The sequence below is a fragment of the Protopterus annectens genome, chromosome 2.part1 (genome assembly GCF_019279795.1).
Source record: "Protopterus annectens isolate FY-2018-M chromosome 2.part1, PAN1.0, whole genome shotgun sequence".
In the NCBI taxonomy this organism is placed as follows: Eukaryota; Metazoa; Chordata; order Ceratodontiformes; family Protopteridae; genus Protopterus; species Protopterus annectens.
In genome coordinates this window covers 1,772,098,383-1,772,123,497 of record NC_056729.1, presented here as the reverse complement: position 1 = coordinate 1,772,123,497, position 25,115 = coordinate 1,772,098,383, and the positions used below count along the sequence as shown (strand labels likewise).

The 25,115-nt window shown below is 41.0% G+C and overlaps 1 protein-coding gene across 1 annotated transcript in view; it reads right to left on the bottom strand.

Moving 5' to 3' along the window:
- LOC122794798 (proproteinase E-like) overlaps nucleotides 1-25,115 on the bottom strand; it is a 125,428-nt gene that overhangs the window by 71,588 nt on the left and 28,725 nt on the right. Inside the window, exons 3-4 of the mRNA XM_044063412.1 lie at nucleotides 24,447-24,572; nucleotides 9,751-9,887 (exon numbers count right to left, since the gene is read on the bottom strand). Coding sequence (XP_043919347.1) covers nucleotides 9,751-9,887; nucleotides 24,447-24,572 — 263 coding nt within the window. The remainder of the gene's footprint in view (nucleotides 1-9,750; nucleotides 9,888-24,446; nucleotides 24,573-25,115) is intronic.

The window sequence follows — 25,115 nt, the reverse complement described above, 5'->3', positions numbered from 1 at the left end:
GGTGAAGTGGTAGTAGTATTACAGATGTTGTGCCAGTGACTACTAGATAGACACAATGGAGAGAGTACTGCAGGTATTGTACCAGTGGCTAGCAGATGACTATACAGATAGCCATACTCTAGGTTTTGTACCATTGGCCACTGTATGTTAATATTAGCAGCACTGCAGGTGATGTACCTGTGACCAGCAGATGGGCAGAGTGCGGGCAGTTCTGCAGGTGTTGTACCAATGGTCTGCATATGGGCACAATGGTGGCTGTAGTACTGGTATTGAATGAGTGACCAGCAGAAGGGTATAGTGGAGACAGTACTGTAGATAATTTAACAGTGGTCAGAGGTTGGGCACAGTAGTGGCAATTCTGTAGGTTTTCTATCAGCGACCAGCAGATGAGTATAGTTGTGGCAGTACTGCAAGTGTTGTATTAGTGGCCAGTGGATGGGGACAATAATGGCATTCCTGCAGTTGTTGTACAAGTGACCAGTGGGTGGGCACAGTGGTGACAGTACTTCAGATATTGTACCAGTGATGAGCAGATGGCCAGAGTGGTGGCAGTACTGCTGCAGCTGTACCTGTGATCACTGGATAGGGTCAGTAGAGGGGTACTGCAGGTATTGTACCAGTGATCAATGGGGGTGAGCAATGGTGACTGTACTCCAGGTGTTGTACAAGTGATCAATGAATACGTGCAGTGGTGATAATACTGCCAATGTTGCACCAGTGACCAGCAGATGGGTGTAGTGAATGCAAACCTGTAGGATTTGTACCATTGACCAATGGATGGGCACAGTGGTGGCAGTACTGCAGGTGTTGAATCAGTGTTCAGGTGATGGGCATGGAGGAGAGACTTGCAGGTGTTGTACCAATGGCCAGCACATGGGCACTGTGGTGTCTGTACAGGTGTTGAACCAGTAACCAGTGGATAGATGTAGTGGAGACAGTACTGCAGGTGTTTTGCTAGTTGCCAGAGGATGGATGCAGTAGTGGAAATTCTGTAGATTTTGCAGCAGCTACCAGCAGATGAGTTTGCTGTGGCAGTACTGCAAGTGTTATAACACTGACCAGCAAATGCGAACAGTGACAGCAGTAATGTAGTTGTTCCACCAGTGACAAGTGGCTGGGTGCACTGATGACAGGACTGCAGATGTTGTAATAGTGACCAGTATGAGTGTGCAGTGGTGACTGTAATGCAGTTGCTGCACCAGGCACCAGTGGGTGGGTGCAGTGGTGGCAGTACTGCAGATGTTGTACCAGTGCCCAGCAGATGGGGTAGTAGTGGTGGTACTGCTGGTGTTGTACTAGTGACCAGTGGGTGGGAGCAGTGGTAACAGTATTGCAGATGTGCCAGTGACCAGCAGATGGCCACAGTGGTGACAGTAGTGCTGGTGTTGTACCAGTGAGCATTGGATGGGGACAATAGTGGAAGTACTGCACATATTGTACCAGTGACCAGTGGATGGCAGCATTGAGGACAGTAGTGTAGATGTTGTACCAGTGACCAGTGGATGGGCACAGTGGTGACAATACTGCAGCTTTGTATCTGTGACCAGTGGATGGGGACTCTGGTGACACAGTGACCAGTGGGTGGGCATAGTAGTGACAATACTGCAGATGTTGAACCAGTGACTGATGGATGGCCATAGTAGTGATAATACTGCAGATGTTGAACCAGTGACTGGTGGATGGCCATAGTAGTGACAGTCCTGCAGGTGTTGCACCAGTGGGTAGCATATAGGCAGTAGTGGTGGTACTGCAGGTGTTGTGCTAGTGACCAGTGGGTGGGTGCAGTAGTGACAGTACTGCAGATTTTGTACCAGTGATCACTGGGGGAGTGCAGTGGTGACAGTACTGCAGGTATTGTAACAGTGATGAGCGGTTGAATCCAGTGCAACAGTACTACAGATGTACCAGTGGCCAGCAGGTGAGTGCAGTGGTGACAGTATTACAGATGTTTTATCAGTGACCAGTGGGTGAGTGCAGTGGTGAAAATACTGCAAGTATTACACCAGTGACCAGTGGTTGGCTTTAATTGTAATCGTACTGCCAGTGTTGTATGACAGAGCAGCAGATGAGCACAATGTTGTCATAGTTTAGATGTTGGACCAATGAGCAGATGAGAGGTGTAGTCACATCAGCACCGAAAAGAGAGGTGCAAGGTGCAGTCACTTCAGTACTGAAAAGAGAGGTGCGAGGTGCAGTCACTTCAGTACCGAAAAGAGAGGTGTGAGGTGCAGTCACTTCAGTACCGAAAAGAGAGGTGCGAGGTGCAGTCACATCAGCAACGAAGGGATCATACAGGAATGGGATGGTGAAGTAAAACCTGAAGGGTAACATGAAGTTCTGTTCTCCATCCTCACCAAACATCATACGTTGTAGGTAGACCTTTACTCCACTTAACCATCCACCAGATACTTGGACACCTTTACTAATATCGCATCATTTTTCCTCCCACACCTGTTCCTCAGTGTTAGACAGCTATCGTCATTTTTTCATAGGTTCATGGGAGGTTACTAGGCTAGCGGCCCTAGAGCCTTTACAAACCTAGTCATGTTAATCCTACATATCCCCATTTGCTCTTTTTGGGTAGCTTCCAGAACAAATTTATAAACAGAGCGGGTCTGTGATCAACACCAGCTACCCCTGTCCATGAGGGACATGGCTGTCCATAGAGATTCGTTGTGATATAATAGAAGTACATTGGATATGTTACTGAGCAGCTAAATTAACAACAGATAAAGCCAAAACAACACAAAAACACATGGTAGTAAGGGAAAGGAAGAGGAGAAATCGAATGCCATCATGGAAGTATCAAACAGAGAAAACTATAAAGCAATTAAGACAAGAAGTGTCACTGTTAGAAGAGTATAGAAGATGGAACAGATCAAGAAAAATATTTAGAAAGAAAGATGTGATATAAGCAATGTGTAGTATCAGAACAGATCAGGAGTTATTGTGCACTATCACAAATAATAAACTAAAAATATCAGCACAGGCAGAAAAACGTAGAAGCTACACAGATAAATATAAAGGAACAGTACGAAACAACCAATTTATTGATGATAGCAAAATGTTTTATACTGAATTCAGAAACAAGGCAAAAGGAATTGAAACACCACCAAAAAAGGAAGAAATAGATACATTTTGGAGAAGTATCTATGAAGATCCTGTGAACATAACAAAGATGCTAAATGGATAGAAGAAGTAAAAGAAAGAATATGAAGTTTGAAGGTACAGGATATGAAATGGAATAAAGTAATGGCCAGAGAGATTGAAACAAAGTTAAGAAAATCTCCTAACTGGAAACTCCCAGGCCAAGATGCAGTGCCTAACTTCTGGTTAAAAGTATTAACATCTTTACATGAAGATTTAGCCATGATTAAGAACTATTTATCTGTGCACCCCGAACAGACACTGGCCTGGCTAACAACAGGAAAAACAATACTCCTACTTAAGAGCGAACCTGCAAGCCATCCTTAAAACTATATGCCAATAACTTGCCTTCCAACTGACAGAGTTTATAGTCATTTAGAAGAAAACTCAATTATGGCAGTAGAACAGAAAGGTAATAAAAGAAAGTCATATGGAACAAAGGATCATTTGTTGTTAAATAAAGTCATAATGTAGAACTGCAAAAAGGAGAGGAATCTAAGGATGCCATGGATAGACTACAAAAAATCATTTGGTAGTATCCCACATTCATCGATAAAAAAGTACTTAAAAATGTATAAGATACACCCCGCACTGATCAATTACATTACAGTGACCATGAAGCAGTGGCAGACCACTTTGCAGTTAAGCCATGACAAAGGACAAGTTATTATTCCAGGGATAAAAATTCAAAGGGGGATATCCCATGGCGACTGTCTGCCACCGTTGCTCTTTTGCCTTGCCCTTAACCCATTAATCTGTCTACTTAACAGCTTAGGCCATGGCTATAATTTGGCTCCTAGAAAACAACAAAGTGTAAAGACTTTTCATCTCCTTTTTGTAGATGATTTAAAACTATATAGCTCATTAGATGAGGAACTGAAAGCACAAGTGTAAGTGGTCAGAGCTTTCTTAGATGATATAAGAATCTGATTTGGACTTGATAAATGTGCAAAAGCAACCTTGAAAGCAGAAAAGCTACAGCACCAAGAAAACATCAGTTTGGGACAAGAATGTGATATAAAAGAAATTGAGCAAGAGGATGCATATAAATATTTGGGAACTGATGAAGGATCAACAATAAATATGAACACATGCAAATAAAACTTGCTAAGGAATATTTTAGAAGACTTAAATTAATACTAAAAAGAGCATTGATGTCTAGAAACCAAGTCCAAGCTATAAACCAATTTGCTCATCCTGCCCTAGCTTACAGTTTAGGAGTGAATGACTGGCCTCAAAAGGTGTTGGATAGTTTGGACAGGAAAACAAGAAAGTTGCTTCATACTCATCAAATGATTCATAATAATTAATGCAAACCAAGACTGTATATTCCCCATTGTGAAGTAGGTATGGGCCTCCTCAAAACTGATTACATGTATAGTTCTGCAATAGTGGGACTGCATACATGTCTGCTGACCTACCATGAGTCAAATGTAGTGAAAGTCTAGAAACATGAAGAGAATAAGTCTAAGATGACTTCCCAGCTTAGTTTAGCATAAGCATATCGATGTCAAGTGGAAATGGAAATCAAACCAGAAGTTAGTAAAAATTAGGCAGCTGAATGTGCCAAAAAAAACAAAACAAAAAAACAAAACAAAAGAAAGTATATAAGGTGAAGGATCAGATAAGAAGGGAAGAAATGTGGAAAATGCACAAATTTAGTTGCAAGTATAAAAAACTCTTGGAACAACTTCATGTTGACCAGGATCGGACACAGGAATGGTTAAGGAGAGGTGAATTTAAACCAAAAGACGAAAGGTTAATATTGGCGGCTCAAAATAGTGGGCTACATACATGCTGGTTTACAAAGTCCATTGAACATGTGGGAGAAACAGACAAATGTAGGTTTTGTAAAACAGAATTAGAAACAGTTGCATATCTTGTTGCCGGTTGTGATACACTAATGTCAGAAGGACTGTATACTGAAAGGCATAATAATGTGGCAAGACTGTTGCATTGGGGATTGTAAAAACATTATAATACTGAAACAGCTGAAAATCACTTGAAATAGCCACAAAGCATCACAGAAAATGATGAATTGTGGGATCATCTATTGTCAACAGTTCAAAATAGATGCAAGAAAACCAGATATAGTAGTCAATGAAAAGAAGGCAAAAGTAGCATTGATTATTGAAATTGCTACACCCAGTGACTATAGTGTCTTTTGTAGAGAGAGTGAAGAAAGATACCCAGACAGTTCCACTATCAGTAGTAGGAGCAATGGGTCTTATAAAAAGAATTTACGAACATACTTAGATATGTTACCGATGCATGTAATTCCGTACAAATTACAGAAGGAGTCACTACTAGACACATTGCGGGTGATGTGAAAAGGACTTCTGGCTGACATCAAAGACTGAAACAATACTAATTTCATGAACTTTAACTGTACTTTGAGTTAGGAGTGGGGTCCATTGCTGTCATGGTATTAGAAACTCAAAAGATTTGGAGAAATTATAAAAGTGAATTTGCGGTCACCCATCCACTTATCTAGTTTGCGTTTGAATAAGGTCAAAGAGGAGCTCTGTTTTACGTGAATAAGAGTTCTATTCCAGAGAAGCAGCAGTTTCCGGGTGCCATGTCTGTCTCTCCAGCATGTTCTGTTAATGTCACAGGCTAGGTTGAGATCCCTAGACCGAGTCACTCTTGAGCCATTTGTCTTGTGGATGTGCAGCATTTCCATTAGGGCAGGGTTGGAGATTGCCCTATAGGCAGGCACAAGTCACCTCTCAGCAGCTTATAAGATGCAGAGTAAAGTGACAGGGCTTTCAGACTGTCCACATAGGTTTGGAGTCCCTGTATTTTCTTAGTGAGAAGCCTCTGAGGTCTCTCCTGCTGCTGCAGATGTCTGGTGAGGTACATACAAAAGAGTGCATTATACTCTATTAGTGGTCTGATGAGGGTTGAGTATAGTGGAGTTATAACATCCCTTGACCTGGATGCTATGCCCTTTGTTATGAGGTGTGCTACATAGAAGGCTTTCCTTACCACTATGGCAACAATGTGGTCAAAGTTCAGATTGCTATCAAGCTGTCTTCCCAAGTCTTGCACCACTGGGCTGGAACTCAGGCTGGTGCTGTCAATATTGTAATTCGTAGGGAATTCCATTTAGCCAACAGGAATAATAATGTAGTTTATGAATTTAGTTTTAGACCATGGCTTTGGCACCAGTCATTTACTTGTGTTAGCCCTTCTTGTAATATGTTGACATCATTGGGGGACTCAATGATTGCTCCCCAATTTGCAATCATCAGCAAAATTGGTGAACCATAGGCCATCTACTTTAGCCTGGACTTCTGACAAATATATACCAAACAGTAAAGGGCCCAGCACAGACCTGTGTGGTACTCCACTGGTGATGGATCTACTAGTGGAGTCACCGATTCTGACAAAATGTGTTCAGTTGGAGAGCCAACCGGCTACCCATCTAGTAATGTAAGGGTTAATCCCTATGTCGGAGATGCAGAGTGAGGAATTGTGGCAAAAGCCTTGGCAAGGTTGAGATAGGCTGTGTGCACTGTCTTAGCTTCATGCATGGCTTTGGTGACATTCTCAAAGTGTAATAAGCATGATCTACCCCTAACAAAGCCAAAGCGGGTTGAGTCCAGCGTTTGCAGGTCACCTCCATTCTTGTTGATAAGGTCCATCATAATTCTTTACATTTTCTTTTCCAATTTTTCTTTCTCTTCTCTTCTCGTTTCATCCTTAATATTCTAAAACTGTATTGATTGTTTATATTTTTTGTCTCTGCAGCCAAAGTTATAACTTGCTGTTGTTATCTTATGCTCATTTCATTTTTAAATTATTATCTGCAATTTTCCATTATCATGTTTGGTTTATATATGTTTCACTGTAATGTAACCACATAACACTCCCCAATTATTTTTACTGTTATTATTGAGAATTAACTGATTATCTCAAAGTGTTAGTGAATTCATAGATTCATACTAGGCTAATTGCCCTTTATGGGTCATTTTAAGCCTAGCCAATTACCACATGTGAGAATCAAACCCTGCACCTTGTGTTTGTAAGATAAACACCTTAACCATTATGCCAACTTCCCAACCTTATCACCGAGTGCTATAAGCATTACCATATCTTTAGTTATTGTTTTACCTTTGTTGCTAATATTTAATGTACTGTCTTTTGGTCCATGTCATGACTTAAAAGGGGTCCTTGTAACAATTCACTGACCCGTTTAACTAATAATAACTAACAAACAAAATAAATAAATTAAATAATGACTGAAAGTATAATGTCAGGGGTATAAGCATGCTGTGCTGTAGGGCAGCTGGGATTACATCCCATGTCAAAGTAAGGATCATGGCAATTCAGGAGGATGTTGGAAAAGAACTGCTTCGTCCATCTGAATGTAGTCAGTGGAGGTGGTCTGGGTACCTCATAAGGATGCTTGTTAGGTAATTGACATGGGATGAATATCTGAAACCACCAACTAGGAGGCACCTTTCACTCTGACCTTGCAAACACTGGGGGGATAATATGTTTCAGTTCACCTGGGAGTGTGCCGAGATTCCACTGAATGAACTTCTGACAGCAGCTGGAGGCAGGGACATTTGGTCTTCATTGCCCAGCTTGCTAATTACAAGACCCTCACCCAGACAACACACTTATGAAGTAGATACATAATTCTTTACATCAATTAAATTGCACAAAAAATGTTTTATTGAAACTTCTGTCTAGGTAGGACTGAAAGACAAAATGAGGAAGCTGTTTCATAAGAATTGCTTTCTAACTGTTTCACTCCCTGATACTGTTGACTGGGTTCCCACTGCAATAATGAGACCTATAATTTAAATTCTTGGATTTATAAGACTGTATATGTGTGGGGGGGTACTAAACATGAGGGTACAGTAGCCTACTCTAAGGTACAACTCTAGTCTTAGACATAGTACATGTAGTTAGGAGGGAGTTTGCATAAACATGATGTCGTATTTGGGATGTACCTCACAAGACACTTCCAACAGCTGGAGAGACCACAAAAGTACCTCACCAAGAGGATTACTGGCCTCAAACATATGTCCTATGCAGCCTGACTGAAAACACTCCGGCTGTACTCAGTGGCATATCGCTTACTCAGAGGTGATCTCTGCATGACTTACAAAGCCATGTCCAACTTAGAATTGATGGACATGCTCCACCTAAAGAAATCCAAATCACTGTGAGCCACACGCTCTAGTGAGCTAAACCTCACTACAACAATATATAGAACATGCTGGAGGGATAGATCCCTGTCACAGAAACTCCCCATGCTTTGGAACAAAATTCCAAACTACATTAGGCAGACTCCCTCACTAACACTCTTCAAGAGAAACCTTGACGAGTGGATGGGTAACAGAAAATACACCCCAGGATCACTTCATTGGCTCTGCTTGACAGATCAGTTAATTAATCAATGGGGTGGTGAAAGCTGGCACACTCTGGCTAGGCTAATAAATGTCCTCGGGCAGATACCCTAGTACCTATCTATGAACCTATGAACCTATTACACTTATGTGACTGTGATCTCCAACAAGAACTGCACTAAATCCATGTTGCAATAAAAATAACTTATAGCTTTAATCAACTGTCCTGCTATACTGCATTTGCTTCACCTTTTTTTATTACAATAATAATGTGTTGTGCATGCATCAGACAAGCAGCACTGTCACTCAAACAGTCCTTGTGTTCCACTACACATACCTCCTTTTATCTATGGTTAAACTAAGACACTTAGGCAAAACTAGAGTTGTAGTTTCACTGTATGCTCTATATCTAACTTGGCAAAAAATACAGGAAATCTGAATATAAATTGCTTTCAGTATTGTCAGTGTCCAATGTCATTGGGTTCTATTCCCACTATAGCTACTTGTATTAATTTTTTCCATTAAAAATGCAATAAGGCATCATAAAGGGAACGTTGCACTCCTGAGTGTGTCATTGCTTGGATGAGATGCTAAACCAAGGCCCCATCTACCTGAGCTAGGGGTAGTTCAGGTGCAAGTCAAAGACTTCATGACACTTATCAAAAACAGTAGGCAGAATTCCCAGTACCTTGGCCAAATTTCCTTATTCAGGCACACATTTGGTACCAGTGCCTAGTTAAATACTTCCTTTGAGTTACACAGCAAATGGTGACACAAGGAATGAAACACACTACTGCATGATCATAGGAGGTTACTAGCCTGGTGGCCCAGGGGTCCTTACAAGCCTAGCCAAGAGTTTATCCCCAAAAATAAACCACAGTCAGCAACTGTCACCAGTGTCAATGAGGGACACAGGTGGAATCCCTGGGATGAATTTGTGGTTTCCCATCCACTCATCAAGGTTGCTCTTTAAGAGGGTCAGCAATGTGCTCTGTTTGACGTGTTGATTAAGCTCATATCCTTACTGTCTGTGTTAAATTGATTTAGTTGCAATAAAAACAAATACAATGCATGCTTACTCTAATGTGTGCAAGTCCATCAAAGTACGGATCAGTTTTAAAGATTAAGCAAACTGAAACAGTGTGATACATTCTTTTCTTTCACTCATTGATTAGCTCTTTTCCCAAGCCTTCAAAACTTTTTGCTCATCACAGTCATTCAAATAAAAACAAATGCTTACTGTAAAGTCTGCCCCATCCTGTGATGTAACATGGGTAGTCGTGGGGAAGGATTTCATCATCTGCTGGAAGACAGGCTAGTTGCACCTTATCATTCAGAGTGATGGACTTAGCAAGTTTGATCAGTGCAATATCATTCCTACAATGAGAAGAAAACAAAATCACTGCATAATAATGTCTCAGCTTTGTCTTATAGACAAATATTCAAGCAAGTTAAAAAATAAAAAGGATGATGTCATGTCATTAAAAACTAATCTTTATTGAATTGCTTTTAACTTGGTTGATTTGGCATAGTGGTATGTTGCTCTGACTGTAGTGCACAGGGTTTTGGGTTCAAGACTTGGCAGTGAAACGCATGGTGGTAACAGCATTTTATGAACCTATACGGAAGAGACTTCCCATACATGTCAAGCAAAGCACCTCACTGGCTCTTTTTTAGAGAAATCTTGAGAGTGGATGGGAAATAGAAAATTCACCCTGGCGATCAGTCCAGTGGCTCTACTCGACAGAGTCACTGGGAACTAAGATCGACTGGCATGATGCCAGGGTAATCCTATGGGCTAGGCTTGTAAAAGTTCCAGGGCCATTAGCCTAGTACACACCCATGAACCTATGGCTGTTGAAGAGAAATGTTAACCTGTGAAATGTCAACCTGTTAGGTCTGCACATAATTATCATTAAGTATCTTGCCTCATTCTTTCACAATGGTGTACGATGAAATGTTAAAATTTAATTCAAATATACCTACTGTCTATTATTACAAAGCAGTAGCAGGAAAATAAATTAAACCAAAGTTAGCATATATGTGTTCTTTTAAATTAAATGATGGCCTAGGAATCTGTTAGAGAACAGAAGCTTAGTCAATGCCAGGTTAGACATTTACTGCCAGAGAAATAGGTATCACATATCATGGCTGCATATCTGACAAGACTGTAATAAAATATGTTATGGCATGATATGGAGTGATATGTACTGCAAAAAAATAAACCCATTTCTTAGTGAATATCATGAATTCTGCTGCTCTAATTCTTCTGCTGGTCTAATTAAACCCCTTCTAAGGCAAAACAACCCAAAATATACCACTTACAGCAATGCAATTTCCATCCTTCCAACTTCTGGCAAACTTAAGAAAAGATAGTTTACACCCAACTCTTTCCCTGCATGCATCAGTGCCACCTGCTCTCCTCCAAACAGCATGGATTCTGGCCTGGATGAAATACTGTGACAGGACTTTGATCCTCAACTGATGACATCCTCCAAATCAGTGTTAGAGGTCCCCTTACAGGTGTCCTATTTATAGGCCTGCCAAAGGCATTTGACTTCACTGATCTCTATCTTCACCAAAACAAACTAATTGAAATTAATATCTGTTCAGACAGCACTCCTTGGTATAAAAACTTCCTCACTAACAGCCAGTTCAGAATTAAAATAGGACACTCTCAGTCAGAGTCTGCATCTGTTACCAACGGTGTACCACAAGGATCAGTTCTTGCCACTCCTCCTGTTCTCCATATTCATTAACAAACATCCTTGTGATCTCCCCATCTCCCACCTATCCTCTACACAGACATTAGAGTCATTTACCAATTAAGGCACTCTCACACCAACATTCAGTCATAAATTCTCCCAGAAAAGGAGAAATAGATACCTATAAAAGCAAAAAACTTACCTTCTGTTAGGATCCCAAATCTACAACTACTTCAGCTCCAGACATTTATTCCCTTTGCAACTACACTTCATGGAAACCCCCCATATAAACTCAGATACCAACCCTCATTACTCCTAGAACCAAACCCCACAGCACTGCACATACTCTGTCACATCAACTCTCATTACTCTTATAAACAAACTCCACAGCACTGCACATGCTCTGTCACACCAACTCTCATTACCCCTAGAACCAAATCCCACATCACTCTAATGTTCTGCCACACCAACACTCATTACCCATACAAACAAACTCAACAGCACTGCACATGCTCTGTTACACCAACTCTCATTACCTCTAGAACCAAACCCCATAGCACTGCACATGCTCGGTCACCAACTCTCATTACTCCTATAAACAAAGTGCACAGCACTGTACATGGTCTGTCACATCAACTCTCATTACGTCTAGAACCAAACTCCACAGCACTGCACATGATTTTTACACCAACTGTCATTACCCCCAGAACCAAACCCCATAACACTGCACATGCTCTGTCACAGCAACTCTCATTACTCCTATAACCAAAGTGCACAACATTGCACATGGTATGTCACACCAACTCTCATTAGCCCTAGAACCAAACCCTAAAGCACTGCACATGGTCTTCACACCAACTCTTATTACCCGTAGAACCAAACTCCACAGTACTGCAAGTGGTTTCTCCTCTCAGGCACCTACTCTTTGGCAAGCTCTCATTATTGACCTAAAGGGAATCAATGCTTTCATCAAATGCAGAATGCAACTCAAAAAAGGCCTCTTCATCCAAGCCAAATGCTCCTGTTTCAACATGTCACATCACCTGATGCACCACCCCTGTCTCCTTTCTACTTCTCTTCTCTCCTCATAATTACTGAATGTTGACTGACTTTAGTAGCTGACACAAATATTGTTTATTATACAACAACCCCCCCATTAATATTCCAAAACGTGCATGCTGATTGGTCAGCATGCACGTTGTAAATCAGACTTATACTAATGGAAAAAGATCCAGTCGCCTGGACTTTTTCCATTAGTATAAGTCTTTTTTTACAACAACAGAGAACGAAGAGCTCCGTTGCTTTTTAGACACTGTCTCGCTATGTTAAAGGAGTTTAACATAGTGAGACAGCTTTAAAAAAAGTAATGGAGATCTTCCTTTCTTGGAGAAGGTAGAGTACTGTTCAGTACTAGGCTCATACTTGCATCTCAGGTCATTAACACCCACGTGGACTACAACAGAGTCCTACTTGTGCTTGTGGCTCAATGTCCTGAGTGCATGTGGGGTCTGGCAGATCCTTGATCCTAATAAGCGACTAGCAATAACAATATATTGTGTTGTGTGGTAATTTGCCTTAATGACTTAGAGGATGAGACATTGTGAGATGTAGCTGCATGTGTCCTGGGGAGTCTTGTCTTTGTAGAGTGTTTGCAAGGTTGCTGAGGGCAGCATTTGGAATTTGTGAGTTTATGTGTCTGATCCATAGTAGGTGTAGTTAGTGTTTGTGTGTGTGTTTGTGTGTGTGTGTGTGTGTGTGTGTGTGTGTGTGTGTGTGTGTGTGTGTGTGTGTGTGTGTGTGTGTATGTGTGTGTGTGTGTCTGTGTGTGTGTGTGCGTGTGTGTGCATGTGCGTGTGTGTGTGTGTGTGTGTGTGTGTGTGCATTATTGGCAACCTGTTTGGAGATATCAGTGTCTGTATTTGCCTCCAAAGACATAGTGTAATTGCATCATTCGCATACTATTGTCAGTCTGCCTAAGAATAAGGTGGTAGTCAGTAAACAGGAGACAATTACTACATTGTCCTAGGCTGCTCATTTCTATGGAGGCAGTAGGAAAGTGCAAACTAGCTGCTATACACTCAGATAGATACTCGAGAAAACATCAGAAGAACTTTTACATGTAAAAATACAACTCTAGGTACCTGCTTCTATACAGGGCACTGCAATCCACTGCTGCACAGCTCAGCACAGGTTATAGGAGATGAGTTAGCGTCACAGAGTGTAGTATTATTGTGGGCAAGCTCCAAAACTTTTGGGTGTTACTTCTTAACTTCCCGATATAATTATTTATTATTTATTTATCTGTTTATTTATTTGACATTTGTTGACTGGTTTAGTCTGACAGAACCCTTTTTCAGTGGAGGCCTGGGAAGAAAAACTCCACACAAGTATTACAAACGTATAGAAGAGTAAATTCAAAGTTACAGTAAGATATAAAAAAGCATAACCTGATAATGATGTACATTATTTACACCTAAATTTACATTTAATTAAACAAAGATTTACTGTTATTTTAGAATTTAGTGGCTATTTTAAGTTCATACTTACCTTTGGGCATCCTAATGGTTCCCTTGAGTTGTTTTTTTTTTTTTTTTTTTGCGTAAGTGTGCTCTTAAGGTAGGTAAGCATTAAACAGTGTCTTTCTCTTATTATATAATTTATTTATATGGGTATTCAACCAAAGAGGTTTGTTTTTAAATTTTTCAAGAGGTCGGGTGCAAACCTGTATGTCACCCAGTGGCTCACAGATGGGACCCAGTAAGTTAAACCGGGGAGTCCACCTCTACAAAGAGGCCAGTCACAAGTGGAGTCCCTCAGGGATCAATCATTGGACCACTCATTTTTGGCATTTACTTTTCAGAAGTTAAGGCCAATGTCAGTGGCCTTTGGCTGACTAAATTTGCAGATGATTGCAAACTAGGAGCTGTCATTGAATCCCACACCAACACAAATGATTTCCAGGAAGGGCTGACACAGACAAATAACTGGTGTCTGAGCCATGGACTACAACCAAATGCCAAGAAATGCATAATACTGTCCTTTGGGAAGTCATCTACCCCTGGTAACTATCATGTTGACAACAAACCCCTTAGAGTTGACCCCAAGTCAGGGACTTGGGGACACACATAGACAGTAATCTAGCCTTTGAACATCACACATCTACAGGAGTGATGAAATCATTCTATGTTGCTCAACTTATAAATGAAGATATGGCATCTAGGTCCAAGGAAGTAATTGTTCCACTGTATTCAGCATTCATCAGACCTATCATTGAGTACAATGCCCACTTTGATATGTACATAACCAGGCATATCCAACCATTGGAATGTACACAGAGGTTCCTCACTAAAAAGAATACGGGACAGAAGTAAAATGCCCTATGCAGACTGCCTCAATGTCCTATCCCTGTATTCTGTCTCCTAGAAGCTGTTGAGGAGAGATCTATGCCTTGCATACAGGGAATTGTCAGACCCCATTCTGATGGGCATCCTGCTTATCAGCAAAATAAACAGTTCCAGAATTACCCATTCTAAAGACTTAAACATTGCTTGTTATATAAATAGGACCTGCTGGAGAGACAGCTATGTATCCCAGAGACTACCCCATCTCTGGAACAGGCTCCCCATCCATGTGAAGCAGAGTTCCTCTATAATCCAATTCAAGTGCAACTTGGACAATTGGATGGGAGACAGGAAATTCATTCCTGGTTTGGCACCTATGTCTGTAATGGACACAGACAGCCTGTAAATGGTTCATCTCCCAGGTCTGTGCTTGTAAATGTTTCATCTCCTAGTCTCCTGCTTACAGTCATCCAGGGTATCAGAACTTGCCAAAGATTTGGGATGAATGGCTAGGCTTAAAAAGGCCATTGTGGTCATTAGCATAGTAAACACCTATGAACCGATAAACTTATGTTGCATATAGGGACTGCCTTATCAATCCAACTATTTAAGTGGCAGTAGACGTCAGAGGCATAGGAAGCAGCTTCGGAAGAAGATTACTGCAGAATTTATTTAAGTCATCAAATAACTGAAGAAAGATTGTTTTTGAGATGTCCCTAAACACAGAACTATTGACAGAGGAAGTACCACCAATTTTAAAGTAAAAGGTCACTAAATTATGGTCTGGTTTGTCAAGACATGATGATACATATGAAGCTGTGCAAAAAGTGGCCATACTTGTGAGGAGCAGATCCAGGCTATTGGTGCTCCTAGTAGGGTGGTTAACTATTTGTTAAAAGAAGTTAACATTTATAATGTCAAAGAACAGCTGGGCATGCTGAGCATTGGCAGTGTAGGTCAGCCAGTTCATTGATGGATATTTGAAGCCCCCAGTAGAAAGGTCTTGGGTTTAATGGGAATTTCAGCTAATGTGTTAAGATATTTATCATGCTCAGAAGAAGACATAGAGGGTGTTCTACAGCTAGCTATGAAGTGGCAATTAGTCTTGTTTAGGGTAATTTGGATTTCTAGGAGTTCACATGTGGTGCCCTGTGAAATCTGTTGTGAGGTGATGGTGTCCTTGACAAGTACTAATGCTCCCCCACAATTACCAGAGGGTCTGAAGACATGAATACCATTATACCCAGGAAGAGAGGGAGTACTTTCATCGCTCAGAAACCATGTTTCTGTAACTATACATATACAAATGTGTTCAAGTTACAGGAAAGCCACAGGTTTGGGCATTATTTTGTTAAGACTCCTGTCATTGATTAGAGCCACATTAAAGTGTTCCAAATTACAATTTACTATGGTGGAATGTCCATCAGATGGACTCTGGCTAAAAAAGGCACTTTACAGACAACAAAGGCTTTAGTCAGAATGTAAATGCGTTGGTAAGAGAGTTGAAGACCATCCCTGCAAAGCTGGAAGACTTGTCAGCTGTCTCATCCCAAGCTGACACATACTGGATCCGCCTAGAATTACGCCACCTATATAGCTAATTATTAAAGCTGATTATATTGTCTTTGACTCTCACCGTCATTCTGGGTGATGGCAAAATACCACTCAAGACCCGCGTCTTTCCTGCCCCAGACACATGCAGAGCCAGCTCAGCCATATCATTCTGCATGTCCCTCTTGGCAGAGTGTCTAAGCTCGTTCACCCCTATGTGGACCACTATCAGGTCATAATCATACTTGTCAGGATGGGGATCTAAGCCATTGTTACATCCAGGATCCTGGCTCCAGAAAAACAGCTAATTGTCACCCTATCCTTATCCAGCCTGCTGAGTGTGGTGTCCATATGCATTACAACAAATGGCTGTTTGATGTTGCCCAGTATAGTCATAGTTTCTGTTCAGGCTTCTAGTGGCTGACTAAAGAGAAGACTCCACCTTTCTGTGGGATATGTGGCTTTACCAGTTTTGAATTCATAGGGTCATAGGTTGCTTATAGATAGCTTAAGTCTTTTGAAGTCTAGTTACTCAAATCACACTCATATATCCGAATAGTTACTGTCCATGCCCACAGAGAACCGGAGAGCTAAGCCTGGGGTCAATTTGCAGTATTTTCTGCTAAATGTTTTGCAACAGATATCTACTTCATGAAACCTGATTTCCTCTCAGGTTCATCAAACTTTGTCTGGAATTATAATCTTTTTTTAGTTTCATTTTTAGTCAAAGACACTAGCACCTGCTAACATGTTTTGTACTCAAAGAGATCAGATTTTCCTGTGTAAAGCACAAATGTCTTAAATTCATTAAAGTCTGCAAGGAAGTCATCCATGTTTAAGGAAAGGTGGCAGTCTAAACAGGCTAGGTTACAATTCAGAACAGCTACTTTAAGGACAGGGACAGGTGACGGTCTGATAGAAATAATTCACTTTGTTATGCAGTAATACTGCCTTATGTGTGCCATATGGATCCCTGTTTATTGAGTGCCAGATAATATATAGACCTAATAATACAGAATAATAATCCAGTGTCTGTCTGCCTGGGATGACATGCTTGACAAGCCACGCTGCTTCGCAAGGGACGGCTTGCACCTGTCACCCCTGGGATTCCGGATATTGGCTAAGGCTCTTGCCACCCCCATAGTGCCTTTTTTAGGCAAGGCTCAAATTCTAAACCTACCACCCTAGAAAACAAAAATGGGAAGAAACTAAGGGTAATGCTGCTCAATGCCAGAAGTCTAAATCTCAAAATGCATGCACTCGAGGCCTTTCTCAGTATGGAGAACATCGATGTCTGTGCTGTGACTGAAACCTGGTTCAAGGCTCCTGAGAGCACCCCGGCACTATCAGGTTTTACCTCATATCATGCGTTCCGGCCCCAAAACCCGGACCACACCACAAAAGGAGGGGGTGTATCCATATTCATCAAGGATACCCACACCTCCAGGTTGATGGCAACGCACGAAGCATCGGAAACCATCCAGGTGCAATTAACCATAGGCAAAACTGCTCTACAATTTGTAGCATGCTACAGGCCACCCTCTCAAACTCAGGAACCCCACACAGCCTTCCTGAAGACACTGGAGGGTATAAATGTATCTCCAAACACCATTATATTGGGTGACTTCAACTACCCGAATATAGACTGGGAACATTACTCAAGCCCCAACTTTCTAGCCCAAAGGTTCCTGGAGTTCATAAATTCAAATGCCATGGAACAACTAGTCACCGTTCCCACAAGAGGAGAAAATATACTAGATCTCATCATCACAAACATGGGGACAAAATGCTCCACACTGGAAGTATATCCCTCATTGGTGAGATCAGATCACAAACTTATCTCACTGGAAATCCACATCCCGCCCCCACCCCAAACAAAAAAGACCACAGTGAAGAACTTCTCTAAAGCAAACTTCACACTACTCAAGACTGGTGTGGTATCCTTCAAGGCCCCTGAGCCAGTGGAAACCACAACCCAAGCTGCGGAAGCCCTTACAAATGCCTTCTACGAACACCTCCAGGACTGCATGGATCAGGCAATGCCTAATAAAACCAAGACTCTTTCCACCAAGGGCAAACGTCCAGTCTGGTGGACTCCAGCCATAAACAAACTTTACAATAAGAGGAGAAAGCTGTTACACGATAGAGCAAAATTGATAAAAGAGAAGACACCCTTGATCATTATTAGTAAAAAAATACGAGCACTCATAAAATCATCCAAGGCCAACTTTGAGAGAAAAATTGCAATAGATTCAAAAGACAATCATAAGGCCTTCTTCAGCTATGTTAGAAACCTGGGTGGAAACTCCCAGATATGCGCAGAATTAGTCCGAAATGATACAAAAATCACTGAACCCACAGACATTGCCAACATACTGGCAGACAGGTTCAGTGCAAACTTCACCCCCCTCTCCCCCCCAAAAGGAGAGATAACTATCCCAGCGGAGTGTAGCCTCCCAGACATCTCAAATGCGCAGGTGAAAGCTGCTCTCTCTAAAGCTAAAAGCACAGCATCAATGGGACCGGATGGTGTCCCCGGCTGTGTGCTACATGAACTCAACGAGGAACTAAACCCGCATATAAGGCAGCTGTTTAATCTTAGCCTTACCACAGGATGCGTGCCCAAGGAGTGGCGTAAGGCAACTGTGGTCCCACTCCACAAAGGCGGTACCTCTACGGACCCTGGTAATTACTGCCCCATAAGCTTAACAAGCCTGGTCTGCAAAGCTATGGAGAGGATCATAATGGAACTCATAAACAAAGACATAGGGGACTTGCAGACATTGGACTCGACCCAGTTTGGCTTTGTCAAGGGCAGATCATGCCTTTTGAACTTGGTCGACTTCTTCAAAACAGTCACCAAGGCCATTGATGAGGGAAAGGCAGTCCATACAGCCTATCTTGACCTTGCAAAAGTTTTTGACACAATACCCCACTCGGGTATTATAGAGAAACTTACCAGCTTAAATGTAAACCCATATGTCACAAGATGGGTTGCAAACTGGCTAAAGGACAGAACCCACAGGGTTAGAGTTGCTGGCGCCATGTCAGACTCCAAGCCAGTCACAAGTGGTGTCCCACAGGGCTCAGTCCCTGGCCCCCTGTTGTTCGGCATCTACTTCTCAGAAGTACAGGCAAACATAGGAGGACTATGGCTGACAAAGTTTGCAGATGACTGCAAACTGGGCGCCATAGTGGAAAGTACATCGGACACAGATATCCTTCAGAGGGGTCTCACGGAAACTGATAACTGGTGCCAGAGCCATGGCCTGAAGTTAAATGCCAAAAAATGTATAGTCATACCCTTCGGGAAAAACAAGGTAACCCCAAGCTACCATATAGGTGGCAATCCATTAATCACAGAAGAGGTTATCAGGGACCTGGGGACCCAGGTTGACAGTGGCCTTTCTTTTGACACTCACATTGCTAAAGTGGTTAGAAATACCTTCTACATTGCCCACCTGATCATGAAGGGATTCACATCCAGATCAAGTGAGGTCATTGTTCCCCTGTACTCTTCACTTATCAGACCAATGATCGAGTACAATGCCCCATTCGGGATGTATTTCACCCGACACCTGCAGCAATTGGAGAGACCCCAAAAGTTCCTCACCAAAAGGATAAAGGGACTCCAAAATCTGTCATATGCTGCCAGACTGAAGAAACTCTAGCTCTTTTCAGTCGCATACCGCCTGCTCAGAGGTGACCTGTGCCTGACATACAAGGCCATGTCCAACCCAAAATTAATGGACATGCTCCACCTCAAAAAATCCAAATCTACCAGATCCACTAGAACAGGCGACTTAAACCTTAGCACGGATATAAATAGGACATGCTGGAGGGATAGATTTGTCACCCAGAGACTCCCTATGCTGTGGAATAAAATCCCGGTCCATGTGAGGCAGAGCACCTCGCTGGCTCTGTTCAAGAGAAATCTTGACCGGTGGATGGGAGATCGTAGGTTTACCCCAGGAATCACCTCTGTGTCACTGCTGGACAGAGGCACAACAAACTAATGGACACAGTATTTTTTAACATCAGGGGTGGCGTAAGCCACAAAACTTTGGGCTAGGCTTATAAATGCCTTAGGGCAGATAGCCTAGTATAAACCTATGAACCTATGAACCTATAATCTGCATATCTGAGGAAGTGAATGACAACATTATGAGTGTGGGTTTATAAATGAAATGACTTTACATATGTGTTTCAGGCATGCAGAGTGGAAAGAGAACATTCTGTATGATTTTATAGGAATTGTATATATATATACATATATCCTGTATCCATCCTTATAAACAGAACCACAAATGAAGGAATCATTCCAGATATCTGCAAAATCTCCTACATTAACCCTTTGCATAAAGGCAGTAACTCCAATGATTATTCCAACTACAGGCCTATAGCTCTCTTATAACCCTTAGCAAAAGTTATGGAAAAATGCATTCACCATCAACTAATAAACCTCTTAACCCAACATAATATACTAGCTAACTGTCAGTATGGCTTCAGGACATTTCATAGTACCACCACAGCTCTCCTATCTTTCACCGACTCCATCAATAAAAACCGTAATAACAACATCCTCTCATCAACTCTCTTTATTGATCTGTCAAAAGCCTTTGACATGGTCAACCACCCCCTTCTCATAAATACTCTTAAATCCCTTTCTCTAGACACCAAGGCTGTTCTCTGGTTCAAGTCTTACCTTACCAGTAGGCAACAAGCAGTCCTCTAGGAGAAAAAATTATCTTCCCACCTGCCAGTCTCCCTCGGAGTCCCACAGGGCTCCATTCTAGGTCCACTTCTATTCTCTTTATTCATCAACGACCTTCACTTAGCAATCCCTCAAGCTACCTGCATACAATATGCAGATGATTCCACACTCATATGTTCTGCCAACTCCACATCCAAACTACAACCTCTAAGCCAGAAAGTATTTAACGCAGTTGAGGCTTGGTTCTTGAAACGTTGCCTCCTTTTGAACGCCAGAAAAAACAAGCTCTTACTCTTTCCACCTAACAGTAAGTCGCCCCCTATAAATTTCTCTATCAAATCGAATAATGGCACCCTTATAACCCCCGACTCTACCACCAAACTGTTAGGAATCATAATTGACAATAACCTTACCTTTGATAACCATATAAATAACACTATAAAAAATGTAAATAGAAAACTGGGCTCTCTATATAGAATAAAACCCTTCTTAACACCAACAGCCAGAACTACAATTGCCCACTACCATCTTATCTCAACTCTTCTTTATGCTTCCCCCATATATACTAACCTAAAGAACAATAATCTCACTAATCTAGCTAACTCCTATCACAATATTGCCAGATTTGCCACCAGGAACCCATTTAGAACTCACCACTGTCTGAACCTACAGCACCTAGACTGTCTTAAACTAAAAAACATTCTGATACTTTCCCAACTTACCATTGTCCATAGGGTATTCTACGATCCTAACAACACACCAATACTTTCTAACCTTATTAACCCCTATACAAACCTCAATTCTTTATGCTCTTCCACTAAACTACTGGCTAGCATTAGCAAGTCTAATAACCTGGCAGGTGACTCCTTGTTTTCTAATACCACTGGAAAATAATGGAACCTGTTGCCATCAGATCTAACTTTACTTCCCTCCTTTCCGCTCTTTAAACAAAGGCTCAATATACATCTTAAAACACACTGGTTATGCCCTTGCTGTTACCCTGACTAATCTTCTGCTTTCTCTATTGCCTTATCTCTATACTGCCTCCCTTCGCCAATCAATATGCTTACCCCTTGGGAAGTAGTAACTGTCTTAAATTACTGTTACAACAAGGAGATGAATTAAACTTCGAATGTATTGTAAACTACCTCACATATCTTATTGTAAGAGTAGCTTATCCTTTTGAGTATTGTGTTTAACAAATAGTATAATTTTTTTTGGCTAATGCTCTCTATTTAATTTTAATATAATTTATTTTATATTTGTGCATGATAATCTTTTTATATGTTGTGTTTCACAAATAGTATACATTTTTTAGCTAATGCTCTCTGATTATTTTTAACATAATTTCTTGACTGCGGTGGTGGTGCTGCGGTAGCATTGTCGCCTCATAGTAAGACATCCTGTTCGATTCTCAGCTAGAACGTCTTCTGTGTAAAGACATGCTTGAATGGGCGTACCTTCGTTGAAGGTTGTGCGTCAGGGCCGGCAACTCGGCATGTGAAAATCTACTGCCAATCATTAGCGGACCAGCGTTCTGCTGTGGTGACCCCTAACTGGGAAAAGCCGAAAGACACAACAACATATCTGTGCATGATAATCTTTTGTATGTTACTGTTGGAGCTTTTCTCCCAGGGCCTCTACTGAAAATGGAAATATATCCAGTTGGACTAGCCCAGTTAACAAATGGAAAATAAATAAAATAAAATAAATAAATAAATAAATAAAAACACATTACAGTTTGTTTTACAAAGTGTTATACAAAACTTGAAGTATACAATATTGCTTCAGAGTAAAAGTAATCTTACGTACACTATACTATGTACATTTGTGCCTTTAGCACAGCAGGTTGGTTCACATACAAGCAACTGGGAAGCTTCACCTCAAAAGTGCTTTTCTGAATCCAGCCTAGATATCCATTGGTTTACTGTTAAGATTCATCATGTGTGTCTGTTTTTTCCCTTTCTGCCTGCCCTCGTTCTGACCATCAGCTGACTGGCTGCACCATTTTACCTTGAATGTCTGTAATAACATACGGAGGTCTGAGATCAAACAACTGATAGGTTGGGATAAAGGAGTACAGTAGAGCAACTGACAGAATCATATTTGTGCCCATATACCAGAGAATTTGTTTATACCTTATCTGGGTGGAACAATTAACATTATAAGCATGACTGCATGCAATGTCAAATAGCTGTAGAATCCCCCCCCTTCCCCCCCCCCAGAAATGCCAACAGCCTCTGCTTCTCAATTATGGGACTATCTCCTCACTGGAGATGAGTCATATTTTATTTTTTATTTTTATTTATTTGCAGTTGGTTTACCAGGATAGTCGATTGGGCCAAAATTAACCCGTTTTCAATGGAGTCCCGGGGAGAAAAGCTCCAAACAATATAGATTATAGTAGGTATTAGACATACTTAAATATTATTAAATCACAGTAGACAAATACAAATGCAATGCACAACAATTACAATTAATGTAACAGTGTTAAAAACTGATGGCAGATTAGAAGGGATTATACATAAATTCAAAATTCTACTAAAGTTATTTCATAAAGAGAGTTCAACATATGAGAGGTAGAGTGTAGAGTATTCCTACATATTCTATAGTAATAACAGGAATGTGAGAGGTAGAGTGTAGAGTATTCCTACACATTCTATAGTAATAACAGGAATGTGAGAGGTAGAGTGTAGAGTATTCTAACATAATCTATAGTAATAACAGGAATGTGAGAGGTAGAGTGTAGAGTATTCTTACACATTCTATAGTAATAACAGGAATGTGAGAGGTAGAGTGTAGAGTATTCCTACATATTCTATAGTAATAACAGGAATGTGAGAGGTAGAGTGTAGAGTATTCCTACACATTCTATAGTAATAACAGGAATGTGAGAGTTACGGATAATGAGAGAGAGAAATCAAGGGTGTAAGCAGGAGTAGGAGGAAATGGGTAGGTACAAACCCACCCATCTCTACCTACTGAGATGTGCAAGCTGGTAATGCCACTCATTATTACCGACTCTTCCAGAGTGCTAAACTTTGATCAAACTCGGGTCAGCTGGATCATTGTCATAGACAGAGCTCCATCCTTTTGTGCCATTAACCTGGCTGATGTGTCTGGTTCTGACTCTCATTAGATATACTTGCATAATCAAACTGTTTGAATATGAGTGCACCATTTAACCAGATTCATTTCCTTGTTGTTCCAGAAAAGGAACTACCTCAGTCCAGCAGTTCTAGATCATTAACAAATAAAAACAAAACTAGCTTTACTGCAACCCATTTGTAAATCTGCTTTCATAACTGCCATTATACACCATTGTCTGCCTAACACTACAGCCTTTATATGTCTGTTGCTTAATTTTCAGCAAGACACTTAAACAGACAATACTTCCAGGTTGCACCTGAAGAGTGATGTTTAAATATTACCAAAAAAGGCATGGTCACTATACTACCAGAAACTTATGATATTAAGCAATAAACAAGCCCTGATATGTGGAAAATAAAAGTTATATATTTGCAGAGTAGTAATTCACGTTCGAGCAATTACAGAAATTATATTTTGTTTTATATTTTTTCATTTGAAGATAAATATATTCTGTCTGTAATAGTCGTCTACTTACCCACACGAGACACAAGCACTGTTCCAGCCAGCATGGACAATGATCTTCTCAACGGCCATATTCTGTTCAAAGCCCTCAACCACATCCCTGTCATATTCACTAGCGACAACTCGGTATGTACGGGATCTGCAAATAAAACAAATAGAAATGTTAGTGGAAATAAAAAGGGGAAAAAAATCCAGTAACCTGATTATTATGTCATGTCAGAGGAGTTTCACAGTTCTTAATTTAATATCCTGTACCAGACCAGATATAAAATAGCATGTTCCTAAGTGAAATTTGTTTATTGGTAATGTGCAGCATTGACCCAGGCATGCAAAATTTCTAAGTTAGTTATCTGCTTGTGTTATGATATGAGTTTCAGAAGCAGCTTTGGCTACTGTACAAAGTGTGAGGCCAGACTGGCTCTTGCAGATGGCACCAGACTTTGGCCAGTTAGGGATGGCCCCTGCATACTTCACCAATGCAAACTGTATGCATGAGCAGGGCACCTGCATGTTCAAATTGGTAATTAGAAAATAAAATCTTTCCTAGCCATGTGACAAACTGAAATTCTGAACAGGACACATAATAGTATCCCATGTCTTCTCCGGAACCTCAGTAGTTTCTATGTTGCTACACATTCGGCAGGGATATAGGGTGCCAATAAAATATGGAGAAAAGATAAAA